The sequence below is a fragment of the Pygocentrus nattereri genome, chromosome 24, assembly GCF_015220715.1.
Source record: "Pygocentrus nattereri isolate fPygNat1 chromosome 24, fPygNat1.pri, whole genome shotgun sequence".
NCBI lineage: Eukaryota > Metazoa > Chordata > Actinopteri > Characiformes > Serrasalmidae > Pygocentrus > Pygocentrus nattereri.
The window spans coordinates 249,833-264,372 of NC_051234.1; the positions used below are offsets into that span (position 1 = coordinate 249,833).

The 14,540-nt window shown below is 45.3% G+C and overlaps 1 protein-coding gene across 2 annotated transcripts in view; it reads left to right on the plus strand.

The window, feature by feature from the left end:
• LOC108413244 (protein argonaute-3) overlaps nt 1–6,068 on the plus strand; it is a 41,383-nt gene extending 35,315 nt beyond the window's left edge. For both annotated transcript variants that reach the window (XM_017685664.2, XM_017685666.2), the window contains exons 17-19: nt 1,377–1,478; nt 2,765–2,964; nt 4,775–6,068. In XM_017685664.2, the coding sequence (XP_017541153.1) occupies nt 1,377–1,478; nt 2,765–2,964; nt 4,775–4,883 (411 nt within the window). In that variant the 3' untranslated portion in view covers nt 4,884–6,068. The remainder of the gene's footprint in view (nt 1–1,376; nt 1,479–2,764; nt 2,965–4,774) is intronic.
• Nucleotides 6,069–14,540: the final 8,472 nt, after the last annotated feature.

Consider the following 14,540-nt stretch of genomic DNA (forward strand, 5'->3'; position numbering starts at 1 on the left):
TTGATTATTTTGATTGTAGGTAGCATGAATGCTTTAATTCGTCAAAACGCCCACAGGAACAGTCATTTGAAACCGAGATCAGAGTACACGATATGTGGGTGGAGTAGCGGCAGATGTGTACGCTCCTCTGTCAAACTGTCATCGCGCCGTGATGCTTTCTGTTTCCTGCTCTTCACGCTCTCCCCTCACACAGGAGAGCGAACCTGCCCTGCGTCTGCTCCGACTCATTCATTCTCATGATGTGTTCATTTATATATTTTCAATATATGGACTGTACTTTAAGCCACAAGCCAAAGGGTAGACAAATAAACACGATCTACTTCACTGTTCACGCTTAGGAGCATTTCAGAAAAACGCTCTGCACTCTGGGAAAAAGTACTTTACTCCCACTCCACACCGCTCCCATACTCCGCTGCAGAGTGGCATGAGGAGAGGGCTTTTAGAAACGCAGCGTTCTCTCTGACGCCGTGACGCCTGACGCTTTTTTCCTCATTTTTTGTTTCTGTTTTTGTTTCTTGTTTTGTGTGTTTTTAATTCTCAACATACGCAGTCAAAATCCATAGAAATGGATGTATTGTAACAGGCGTTGTAATTGGAGCAGGCGTTGATTGGGTGAGCGGAGAACAGAGTGACTACGCGATGCTGTGAATGTCGAATGTACTGAAGAAAAATATAAACGCGTTTTACTGAACAGATTTCACTAAAACCCCATAAAAACAGGGTCGGCTGTGAAAGAATCCCTTCACTACGTTCTGGTGTGACCTGTAGCCACGTGACGCCTTTCTGTACTGCCTTCGCTCCACTTTGCTCTACATGTTGCAGCTTCCTGTGACCTCAATATTGCGATCAAGCAAACAAATGTATTGTCCTGCCGTAGTAATAACGGGGTGGGTCACAAGCATGTCCACCTGCTGTGGTTGTTGGGCCTGCAGTCTCGGTGTGAATTAAAAGCTGTGGGGCTTCGTTTACCCGACACTCTCTTCTCCTCGCTAAGCTCCTTCAGCCACAAGCTTAATTATGCTCATTTACACAACAGTGCCTTCTCTGCCCAGCCTGTAATTATTCTACATCAGCCAAGCAGCACTGAGAGAAAGACGGGGACTTCATAAAAGCCACTTTAGAATCACGAGTAGTGACAGCTTTTATTTTGACAGCAGTTGCAGAGCAGAGAAATTCAGCTTTCATACGAGGAAGATCTCTGATCTCTGCTGAGGGGGCTGCACTCTTCTGAACGTGATGTTTTAGACTGGGAAACCGTGCAAGACTCCATATGGAGTCATGCAGATTTTACTGTGTAATATTTACAAATTCTACTATGTGGCATCCCAGATGTAAACAGACGTGCTAATAACTTGTAACCCTCTTTTTCTGCGCAGGTGGGCCGCAGTGGTAACATTCCCGCTGGTACGACTGTGGACACCGACATCACGCACCCCTACGAGTTTGACTTTTACCTCTGCAGTCATGCTGGAATACAGGTGTGCAGGCACTAGTGGTGGCCACTTTAACAGCTTTTGCTTCTCAAACGCCCTCATCACTGATCAGTTATTGAATATTGATTACTTTGTGCAGAACAACCAAAAGTCTGATGGTCTTTTTATTGAATACAGTGAATAATAACACGAGGTGATTCCGTACCTGACTGTTCGATTGATTTAGTGACATACCAGGGAAATGTGTTTGAACGGTTTTCCTTATGTAGCTCTGCTTAGGTGTGTCTGTTTGGCTTGGTGTGAGAGGCGATATCAGCTCTGTGTCTCTATCATCTGCAGTCCTGTGTAGCCTTTTTTATTCATTTATTTATTTATTGAAAATTCCAAAAAAAGTCATCATTATGTCACTATGGGATGTCATGTTTAAATGGTGCATCAGTCCAGTAGTAAAGGTCTTTGTTGTCATATTGCCTCTGTACACTCGGCGTGTGTAATCACTTGCCTGTTGTCCTCTGTAGACACTGTAATAGTTCCCGACAGTCAACACTTCCGTTGTTGATCTACTGCTCAGACGGTTTAAATGCATCTGTGCTGACAAAGGAAGCATACAGAGTTTTGTACACCTCATTTTCATTAGCATTGGATAATTACTCGTTTAAATTATTTATTGTTAGATTTTGACGCTTTGTTGTAGACCTAGTTCATGTTTTTATAATTATTATTTAATTTCGTATTACAGATTCTTCTTGTGAATATTTGGTCAACGCTTGGATCAGTTTGTATAGCCGTACACTCTAATAACCATGTCCATCCTTACCACACACGTCCCTGAGCCCAATGTCTGCGCTGTCCTGCCTCTCACTGCTGTGGGAGTGCATGGGAGAGGTGTGTGAGGAGATCAGGAAAAGCCGCCTCGTTGTTTACACAGAGAACACTTTTGTGTGGGAGATCGATTTTACATCAGGCTCAGCGAAACTAATTTGCCCGTGTGTGACCCCGGTGCTTACGCCACCAACGTTGTTTTGTTGAGCTATTCCATAGCGGGAGAAGTGCGTTCATTAGGAAAATCAAAGTTTCAAAACAGGCTTTCGCAGCAGAAGCTCTGTTTGGAATCACCTAATATTACGGAAGTTGTGACCTATATTGTCACAATTTAATTTCCCAGTGTTGAATCATTTGGTCGTTTCCTTGTCTGTTCACTGTATGTCTGTATGTCACATATAGACACACACGTAAATCATGTATAGTTCACTGTATGTCCTGAGAGCTTCATCTCCGGCTTCATCTGTTTCATCTTCATCTCCAGCTTCATCTGTTTTCTTCTTCTTCAGGGCACGAGTCGCCCCTCCCACTACCACGTGTTGTGGGATGACAACTGTTTCACGGCTGATGAATTTCAGCTGCTCACATACCAGCTGTGCCACACCTATGTGCGCTGCACACGATCCGTCTCCATCCCAGCGCCCGCCTACTATGCCCATCTGGTGGCCTTCCGCGCCCGCTACCACCTGGTGGACAAAGAGCACGACAGGTGAGGCTCCTGTTGCCTGGAAACCCCCTCTAGCACCCTCTGAGCTTTTGTCAGCGTAGTCTTACGTTGGGAGGTGCACTGTAGGTGAAAGATGAGATGATCTTAATGTAGTGTGTGTGTGTGTGTGTGTGTGTGTGTGTGTGTGTGTGTGTGTGTGTGTGTGTGTGTGGTTTTCCAGTCTTGCAATAATAAGTGCGGAGTCATCAGTGCGGAGTCATAAGTGCGGAGCGGTTTTGATCCGGTGCGAGTCGGACGGTCATAAGTACGGAGCGGTTTTGATCTGGTACGAGTCGGACGGTCATCAGTGCGGAGCGGTTTTGATCCGGTGCGAGTCGGATGGTCATAAGTACGGAGCGGTTTTGATCTGGTGCGAGTCGGACGGTCATCAGCACGGATCGGTTTTGATCCGGTGCGTTGTCGGACGGTCATCAGCGCGGAGCGATTTTGATCCGGTGCGAGTCGGACGGTCATAAGTGCGGAACGGTTTTGATCCGGTGCGAGTCGGATGGTCATAAGTGCGGAGCGGTTTTGATCTGGTGCGAGTCGGACGGTCATCAGCGCGGAACGGTTTTGATCCGGTGCGAGTCGGATGGTCATAAGTGCGGAGCGGTTTTGATCTGGTGCGAGTCGGACGGTCATCAGCGCGGAGCGATTTTGATCCGGTGCGAGTCGGATGGTCATAAGTACGGAGCGGTTTTGATCCGGTGCGAGTCGGACGGTCATCAGCGCGGAACGGTTTTGATCCGGTGCGAGTCGGGCGGTCATCAGCGCGGAGCGGTTTTGATCCGGTGCGAGTCGGACGGTCATCAGCGCGGAACGGTTTTGATCCGGTGCGAGTCGGGCGGTCATCAGCGCGGAGCGGTTTTGATCCGGTGCGAGTCGGGCGGTCATCAGTGTGGAGCGGTTTTGATCCGGTGCGAGTCGGACGGTCATCAGTGCGGAGCGGTTTTGATCCGGTGCGAGTCGGACGGTCATCAGTGCGGAGCGGTTTTGATCTGGTGCGAGTCGGGCGGTCATCAGTGCGGAGCGGTTTTGATCCGGTGCGAGTCGGACGGTCATCAGTGCGGAGCGGTTTTGATCCGGTGCGAGTCGGACGGTCATCAGCGCGGAGCGGTTTTGATCCGGTGCGAGTCGGGCGGTCATCAGTGTGGAGCGGTTTTGATCCGGTGCGAGTCGGACGGTCATCAGTGTGGAGCGGTTTTGATCCGGTGCGAGTCGGACGGTCATCAGTGCGGAGCGGTTTTGATCTGGTGCGAGTCGGGCGGTCATCAGTGCGGAGCGGTTTTGATCCGGTGCGAGTCGGACGGTCATCAGTGCGGAGCGGTTTTGATCCGGTGCGAGTCGGACGGTCATCAGCGCGGAGCGGTTTTGATCCGGTGCGAGTCGGGCGGTCATCAGTGTGGAGCGGTTTTGATCCGGTGCGAGTCGGACGGTCATCAGTGCGGAGCAGTTCTGCATTGTGTAGCTTTTAGTCTGACGTTATTAATTGTGGAGCCATTGGTTTTGTGGGAATGGCTCCCTCAGTAATGATGGTTCTGTTCAGTCCACCTCAGTAATGGATTAACAGAACCTGCTAATAAACACGGCCGTGAGTGTTTTATGAGTTCCTTTGTTTACGGTGATGTAAGCCTGTAATCCTGTTGGTGGGAATCACGCAGTCCTGGAACGGCTGGCCAGTCAAATCCTGATGAATAAGTTAAGTTAGCCGCTGCCGTCAGCTGATTTACTGGCTAGTCTTCGGTTTGCTTGCTGGTGCTTTGTGAAAAAGGTCGTTTGTAATTTTTGTCTTTTTCTCTTCTTCCAATTTCAGTGCGGAGGGCAGCCATGTTTCTGGTCAGAGTAACGGTCGGGACCCCCAGGCTCTGGCTAAAGCTGTGCAGATTCACCATGACACCCTGAGGACCATGTACTTCGCCTGAGAGAGCCCCAACCTCTACACACACCCACACACACACACACACTGACACACAAACTCACACACCACCTACCCATATGTGTGTCCCTGAGGGTCTGATTCCATGGCAGTGAGAGCGCCCACTAAATCCGGACCGGACACTGTGCGGCAGAAAAGGGGGGGTGCCTGGCCTGAGAACGCACACCTGCTTTAATCCCCACACCTGAAAACTCAGCACTATTATGCAATATTAAACCAGCCAACTGCTTTTTCCCCCTTTTCCGTTGGGGGTGTCTTGAGGCTCCCCTCTTCCCTCCTTACCAAACAAAAGGGAGGTTTTGTTTGTTTTTGTTTTTGTTTCTTTCTCTCCCCTGTCTGTTGATCATTTTACCTCAGGCTTGTAACAGCAGCGCTTTCTAACCCTCATAAGCTCCCCAGTGGTTGCAGAATGACATCGAGCGAGCAGTCAGTTCTGAGAGTTGGAGAACGGCATGTCTTCTGCTAAGACTGCGAATGGGCCCTTTTTTAATCTACATCAATAAGGATGTAGCCAAAGTACCTTTTTATTTCTCCCTACTTTTGTAGCCAATCGTGACTTAAGATGTATGAGTGTAAATTGTGATGAACCAGTTGTGCGTTATTGATGTATAAAAACACACACACACACATGCTGTAGTTGTGAGTAAAGTGCCACCCACAGGCATTAGGGCCAGATATTCCCAGAAACTGCCTGAAAGCCGATTAGAATAACGCGTTTTAATTTACCTATTTTAATTTTTTTCTCCCCAAACTTTGTGCCGAGTAATATCCAGAACGTTGTCTGTGAGCTCTGATGTACTGCAGTGCAAACCGATCATATTTTAGTATATCTATACATTTTTATGTGTACAGGTTCTTTTTTTTCCTCCCAGTATTTGTTTGCCTGGTTTCTTTGCGGCGTTCTCGTGCCCTCCCCATCTCGTATTTCTTGTTTAAACACTCGGAGAGGCCATGTTGTTTGACAGATTATAATATTACGGTTTTAGTGCAATAATCCATTAGCGGGTTGAGTGTCCCTGCACAGACAAAGGCTTTGTGGGTTATCTGAGACTGGAACAGGAGGAATTAAGAGGATGACAGCAGCTCTGCTCTCTGCGGAGCTTTTCTTTTTTTTGTTTGTTTTTAAAGGAAAGGGAATGGAGGGCATTGTAGAGGTTGGAAAGATGTATGTTTGGCACTTTTCATATTTAATTAATATATATATATATATATATATATATATATATATATATATATATATACACACACAGGGGTTGGACAATGAAACTGAAACACCTGTCACTTCAGTGTGGGAGGTTTTGTGGCTAAATTGGACCAGCCTGGTGGCCAATCTTCATTAATTGCACCAGGAAGAGCAGAGTGTGGAGGTTCACTCAGCATTATGGGTGACACCAGAGTTCAAAAGAGGACAAATTGTTGGTCCCACGTCTTGCTGGCGCATCTGTGACCAAGACAGCAAGTCTTTGTGATGTATCAAGAGCCACGGTATCCAGGGTAATGGCAGCACACCACCAAGAAGGACGAACCACATCCAGCAGGGTTAACTGTGGACGCAAGAGGAAGCTGTCTGAAAGGGATGCTCGGTGCTAACCGGCATTATATCCAAAAAACAAAACCACGGCAGAATTAAACGTGCACCTCAACTCTCCTGTTTCCACCAAAACTGTCCGGCGGGAGCTCCACAGGGTCAATATACACGGCCGGCCTGCTATAGCCAGACCTTTGGTCGCTCGTGCCAATGCCAGACGTCGGTTTCAATGGTTTCAAATCTTGGGCTGTGGACAATGTGAAACATGTACTGAGTCCACCTTTACTGTTTTCCCCACATCCGGGAGAGTTACGGTGTGGAGAAGCCCCAAAGGAGCGTACCACCCAGACTGTTGTATGCCCAGAGTGAAGTATGGGGGTGGAGCAGTGATGGTTTGGGCTGCCATATCATGGCATTCCCTTGGCCCAATAATTGCACTAGATGGGCGTGTCACTGCCAAGGACTACCGAACCATTCTGGAGGACCATGTGCATCCAATGTGTATGGATGTATCAGGATGACTGCACCATGACAGCAAGACTGGTGAAAGTTTGGTTTGATGAACATGAAAGTGAAGTTGAACATCTCCATGGCCTGCACGGTCACCAGATCTAAATATTATTGAGGCACTTTGGGCTGTTTTGGAGGAGCGGGTCAGGAAACGTTTTCCTCCACCAGCCTCACGTAGTGACCTGGCCACTATCCTGCAAGAAGAATGGCTTAAAATCCCTCTGAACACTGTGCACGACTTGTATACGTCATTCCCAAGACGAATTGATGCTGTATTGGCCACAAAAGGAGGCCCTACACCATAATAAATTATTGCCAGGTGTAAAACCAGGTGTTTCAGTTTCATTGTCCAACCCCTGTATTTATATGTGTGTATATATAATATTTTCTGCTTATGGAACTGATGGAATTCTAGTATAATTTGAGTTCATCTGAGGATTGGCCTCTCTTTGATAAGGTTTGAAAATCAAGTGCCTGGTTTTGGAAACAGTTGATTTTTATAGGAGGTTGAATGGCTTTTAAGTAAAGAATGTTTTGCTTGGAAACAGTTAATGCAATGCATTAAGATAAAGACCAAGGGCACAGTTTAGATAAAGCTGTGACAGTCCAAGCCTCCGAGGTTCTTTCGAAGAATTCTTGGAGGTTTTAGCTCTCTGTCAACACACTTCGTTCAACTGCAGTAAGCCATGATCTGTCTTAACTTCTGTTTTGGATGTTTTTAACTGATCAGTATTGACAGGGTTATTGTTTAACGGTGTCCTTATTTTGGCTTTTTTTCTCTTTCCTTTCTAATTCGAACATGCACGGACAAGAGCGGGTCCGTTCAGGGAGAGGAACTCAAGAATTGGGGATTTAAGTCTTTTTATAAGTGTGTGACCGTAACTCATAGCTTCGTTTGTTTCTCTGCATGGCAGAAACCCTGTAAACCATCATCTGCCTCTTCTGCCTGCTCATAACAAAGGATCTAGCTGCTATTGTACGGGTTCCTTTGATAAGACAGATGACGTGCTTTGGCTGGTTTAGGGACGAGAGAGTGACAGGCGGCTGACGAAGTCTCACAGATGCTAAATGGTGTGTGTACTCTTATTCACTGGAGGGCCAGTAGAGGGCAGCGTGGGGTTGTACTTGAAGAGTGTGTTTCAGCGTTCTGTGTGCAGCGGAGGCCTTGCTCTCTCGCTCCGCACCCTTTCTGAAGCACGTCCCGTTTCATGAAGGAGGGAACGGTAACCTGCACTAATCGATGCTGAACAAAAGCTTGGTGCTATAAGGTGTGTCGTTTATGACCCACCGTACAGTTTCATTGGCATTGACTTATGGACATGAGAGCAGGGACATGGAACGGTTGCGTGGTGCTGGCTTACATATCCGTCTCTCTGCTTTAGTTGGGTAGAAATGCTCGTGCAGCTGATGCGTCTGGTCGTTTAGTCTGTGCTTGATTGGGTTCGGTTGTGCTGAAGGCCGGCCGTGGTTTCACTTCTCCCCTCAATGCCAATGAAAGGCTAATGTAACTCACATGAAGTCAAAGCCACTAGGGGCCAGTTTGTATTATGCAAATGGGATCATGCCAACTGGCGCCCACTGGCTTTCATTCATTGTTGGCGTGTGTTCACAGCCTTTATTGAAGTGTATCTAACTTTTGAATTATGCAAAACCACCGCTTGTTTTTTTGCAAATGACATAAACAAAGAAAGATAGTAAGCAGTCCTCTTAACAGGAAGATAGTAGTTGTAGTCGCGCGTGATGGCGTATCGTGACGGCGTACGGCGTGGTGGCATGATGGCGTAAGAATGCCTTTCAGAGCGTTTGGAACGTCTTCGAGAGCGTGTGCAGAAGATTGACCTTCACAGGTGGACTTTAATTATTTTAATGAATTATTTTAAAGCTTTGTTTGAACTATTGATTAAGTTGTGAGAGTACAATGTCTATTATTGATGAATTTTGTCTTTCCATAATGGAACCACTATTGGTGCTTCAGTTTGAAGAGCCTGATAGCCCTGATTTCATCGTTGATTGTTTAAGTAATCATTGCATTTGGTGTCTGACTGCTCGCCACAGCAGGTACAACATGTTGCTGTCTTTAGGTGCAGTTTGTCCTGACTGAATAGTTTAGTGTAGTTATGAATGAATAATGTTTGGTTTGTGAAGCTAAAATAAACGTGGTAGCAGATCCTGAGTGAGCTTAGAACTGCGTAGCACAGATACATTCATGCCTTCGGAACTGAAGATTAGGGTGTAGCAGTCGTTTGTTTGCCACATAGACGTCGGCGTGTGTTCTGAACCTCCCACCAATGAACAGTAGCCATGTCTCTGAATCGCGGGTGGATTCGCCATAAAATCAACGACCCAATCTAAATACTCGACGTGCATCTCCCTCTTTCGTCTTTCTTTGTTTTTTTAAGTGGAGCTGAAAGGGTCGTAGTTTAGAATCCAAAATGGAGTTTAAAGTCCTTAGAAAGTGCCTTTCCTCATGACGGTGCTGAAGAATATGAACCTAAAGTGACAGATCAAAAAGCCGAGTGGTCTCTTATCTTACCTTGAGGCGTTGCGCGCACACACACACACACGCACACACACACACACACAACCATGCACGCACATACATTCAGACACGTTTTTATCTAAAGAGCGAGACTCAGTGACGTCTCTGCGTATATTCAGATATTACGATGAAAATATATGCCAAGTATTTGAACGTACGGCTGAGCTCTATCATGGCGTGTTAGGAGTCAGGACCAATAGACATGCTGGCACAGGTGAACGTGCTGTATTCGGCGGGACGGTGGGGCCTGACCCTAGAGAGGAAAGCCTAGCACAGCACTTTAAAGACTGCCACCCAAACAGGAAGCGAAGACTTGCTTTCTGATTTATTGTCTTTTCCTTTTTGTCACGTTCTCCAGATAAAACCGATAAACGGACTTCAGTGCTTTTGAGGCTTTTGTTGTTTTAGGAGTGTGTGGAACCACTCTGCATACGGTTGATCATTCAAGAACCGAAAGTTTACGCGTGGCCCCCACTGTGGCAGAACTTGGGTGATTTCCAGCGTGAAAACCCCATCGGGTAGTTTAGGTTTTAGGTGGCTTGGTCACTTCTCTTTCTCTTTCTTGTGCAATGCCCTATAGATACATACTTACAAAGAGCGTATGGTGTTTTTCTTTTTTTCTGTATTACTTTTCACATGTGACTTGGAGAAGCAGGGTCAAGCCTCAGGCTTTGACCCGCTTAGGCGTGCGTTTTTCACATGGGTGCCCGTCGTCGGTCCAGGAGGAAAATACCTCTCTACAAGAGATCTCGAGAAACACTGCACCTCACTCACCTTGTTATGCTGCAAAATGTTATTCTAAACGAGATAAAACTGCAAATATTGCTTTGATTACAAGTATAATGCTAGATTTAATGCCTGACAACATTTATCCTTAACTATTTTAGAGTAAGAATTGTAAGAGGACTTTTTTTGTGAGTGTGTCTTAACACTTTTTTTCTCTTTGTTGAGCCAACTTTTTATTTTGTGTCTTATTTAATTTTTTTTCTTTGAATATATTGGAAATATATATGCGAAATATTTTATGGTGTATTTATTGAGAGTGTGCTAAAGTGCGGCTGGAGTGTCCGCGTCGTAGGCAGCATTACTGGGGGGAGGGGAGCAAAAGTGGGGTACGTAAATAGCCTCCAATCTCCCAAACAAACCCATCCACAAAACTAGCTTTTCTTTGTTTTGAACAGGTGCGTCCAGATCCAGTCCTAGAGGGGCCTTCAGAGTATTAAATCTGGCATACTAAGAAAAGCTGCCAAAACGGTTCTTCAGAGCTGCTTCTCGGGGGAAAAGGTGGTTGCGCCAGTCCTTAGTGCCGCCCAGACAGTCCACCTTTCTGCTCCGACCCAACTCGCAATGAACAGGAATAGAGCAAAAACGTGGGCTGTCCAGGGACCCCTGGGGTTTTGAGAACCACCATCCTAAAGAACCTTCTGTGCAATTTATGTCCTGGAGGTCTGCCACCCTGGAGAGTCCAGATTCAACACAGTTGGCTCAGATGCCTTCATTACCTGCTTCATGTGTCTCAGGTTAAGGTGGAGCTGAATTCTCCTGGGTGGTGGATCTACAGGACCAGGATTGTGCACTCCTGCTTCAGTGGATTCCCATTGACTTCTGTTCCAAGTTTATTTTAAGCCATAATAATAGAAATTATTCATAGAAAGCATCACCACTGTACGCTGCAGATAGAGATGCTGGACTGTTCCTTAAAAGATCCATTCTTTGAAGGGTTCTTGAAGAAAGTGAGCCTTCTATAGCAGCAGTGCCCAGTCCAATTCTGGAGATCTGCTGCCCAGGAGAGTTTGGCTCCAACAATGTTGGCCCTGCACACTTAAAATGGTCCTTCAAGGGTTCTTTAGTGAAGAAAATGGTTCTGTATAAAAGCGTTGAACACTCAAAAATCCTTTCTATGCTTGCTGCATTCGTCATAGTGATGGAGAGTGTTTTATATTCTATATAGAACCTTTTTAAAAGGGTTCTGTGTAGCATCAAAAAAGGTTCTTTTATTGTGACGAGCTTAACACTCTTACCAGTAGAAGAACGCTTTTTGGTCCTGTTTTGCAGCACATTCTCCATCAGTCTGAACGGTTTGATGATGCAAGGAACCCTTTAATCATGCAAACCATTTTCTATGCTAAAGAACCATCAGCGTATATTTAGATCCTCTTCGTTACCTGGACCAGGGCTGGAGATGAGCTCAGGGTGGTGGAATCCAGGACCAGAATTGGGTGCTCCTGTTCTGCATCTGTCCAAAGAACCGTTTTGGCACCTTTATTTTTAGGATGGGTTTGTTGGGTGTTGCAGGGATGTGTCCCAATCCGAATCAAAATGATTTCATAGTGTGTCGCCTAATGACCCGACTTACCTGGCTTCCTAACCCGGGGGTTTGGTTTTATGTTTTTTTGGGTGTGAAGTTGAAGCGGGAGAGTCAGGAAATGCGGAGCGCTGCCGTGTCGGGACTGGGTTTTGGACGGCCTCTATTCTCACGCAATCGTTTCCACAGTTACTGAAAAACAACATTTATTCTATTAAACCTTTTATATTCTGAGTTACTGATGGTCATCAACTCAACTCCTGGACATCTACAGTTCAGTTTAGTTCCAGCACAGTGTGGGCAGTATGACAATTATGTGACATAAAGACATTTTTACAGTTTTTCCATAATATTTAGAGTTTTTCTGAAGTCAAACCGGCACCGCAAAGCATACTGTGGTGTAATTTATCACGATAACAAAGTATCACCATATCGCCCACCCCCAGCTTCAACCCTGAGCAAACACAGCTGCTGGGTAGGATTTCGAGCGGACCAGTCTGGGCAGTGCACTAGTATTTCATGATATTGCCACGTTATCGTGGTTAAAGACTGGCCTGCATTGTTCAGACCAAGATCATCAACTTTCTTTGGGTTACCTGAAAACCCTGAAGCTCTTTTGGGGCTGTTATTGGTCAGGAGGCTCACCATGCACAGTAAGAAAGCTCTGTGATTGGTTAGAGGCTGATTAACAGTACATTGCCCTCATTGAAGCTGAACTTTGACAGGTTCTCCAGGAGTTTGGTTGGTTTCCAGACGTTCTAGACGTTCGCCACCTTGGTGATAATTACACCCTTGCCACCCCCCAACTTCTCAAAGTGAGAGAAGCTCCTCCACCCCTCACCCCCACCCCCCAAAAACGTGCTGCATCCTTTCGTTCTAGGGGACAGAGAACCACACTGACTTCACTTTAATTTACAATAATGAAAAAGCTGATGTGTTTCAAACCAGAGCTGCTAAACTCTCAGCCATAGAAATTCCCCTGGCTTTTGGGCGGGAAGTTCATGGTCACATGCTTGAGTTCAGTCGTCTTTGTGCCAGAGCCTTTTTAAAAGAGAGAGGAGGAAGAATAAAAACCTATCCGTATGAGTCCCATTCCACTCTTGACTACATGAGCCTCAGCCTTAACTGTTTTCTTCATTTATTTTTCCATTAAATGCCTTAGTTGTATAGAGACGTATACTAACCGCCCCAGTTTCTCCCGATCGCATCTTTATAAACCACTAATTGTGTTACGAGAGCAAATCCAGACGTGTGAATATGTAATATTTGTCCCCAGTATGGCTCCTCCGGTCCAGCCAGATTAAGACGGTGACCGATCCGACACACGACGCCATTGTCTGTATTACGACGGAAAAAATGAAACATCGTCTTGTCGTTTATCGCAGGTCTAATTGTCGGCCACTAGTTCATGTCGGGGGACAGAGGCATACGGCTCCCGTGGAGTTCAAGCAAAAGGATTTGACGAGTTTCCGAAATTGGAGGATTGTTTACAAGTAGAGTTTACCGAAGAAAAAAAGCCTCCAGCATTCCAAACCAGGACTGTGAACATGCTGTTGGAGGTCAGCGGTTAGCAGTACCCAACAGCGCAACGTGAAAGATCTGATTTATTTCCTCTAAATGTAACGTCCTTTTTGCGTCCACTCAGCTGCCGGACGATGAACTCCATGCCCGCGTTATTCCTTTTTCCTCTAAACCAGTTTTGTCCTTTAAAAGGAACCAAAGCTCGCGTCGGCACTCTTTCAGCGAAGTGTCCTTCAACACTCGACAGACGTTGCAGAGGCCGTTGGGTCTTGAGGACGTTCCTCACCAATGTTTGTGTCCAGGATCCTTTATCTGGAGCGTCATGCCTCTGTCTCCCTCTCTTCCTCTCTCTGTGTTGCAAAGATTCTCTGATGTACCAAGGGGTCTTTTTATTTTACCTTTAAATGTATTTCTTATGTATGTTTTGTAACTTTCTCTCTGTAGATTTAATGGCCTTTTAGTGTTGCTTTGCCTCAGTTTGAAGTGTATCTTTCACTAATACTTGCAATAAAAAGCTTTGCTTTTGACATTTTTGTGTTTTTTTTTTTTTTAATGATTTTAATCACTTTATAGACAAAGAATGTGCTTTTTCTTGTCTTTGGTGGAATTTGGGGCAAAACGTTCATCAAGCATTTAATTTTAACTGCATTTGTAACATTTAAAATGACCAAACACAAGTTGATGTACGAGTAACCGTATCAACCCCTTCCAACTAGTTCTGTGTTCTGAGCAGTTGTGAGATTTTGGATTACAAATAACAAAACTCATATTTCACACATGAAAATGACCCTAAATGTATTTTTAATGTACAAAATCAAAAGCCTGTCATATTTGTGAAATATAGGTTTTTGGAACAGGTCCAATGCAGAACCTTCTAATCCTATGAACTCCGGGTCGGAGTTATAAGCTTCTCTCTGGCAAAACATGGAAACTGATTTTTTTTTTTGTTTTTTTTTTTAAGGAACACAAACGGTTTATATTTGTAATCTAAGATAAAATTAGTGTAACAGACTCTATCAGAAAGTTCAATGTAACGCTTCCTGTCCAGAGAATTAAGGTGTACTTAAGTAAGGATTTTCAGTACTTTTTACACCCTTGCTTAGATGAAACAGGACCTTTTGAGTTTTAGTCATCATATTCATACTTTTTGTCAAATTTGAAGTGACACTAAAATAAATTTGAAGATAAAAACTCACTTTCAAGCCATATATTTCAGTAGGTTTCAAATTATTTTTCATCA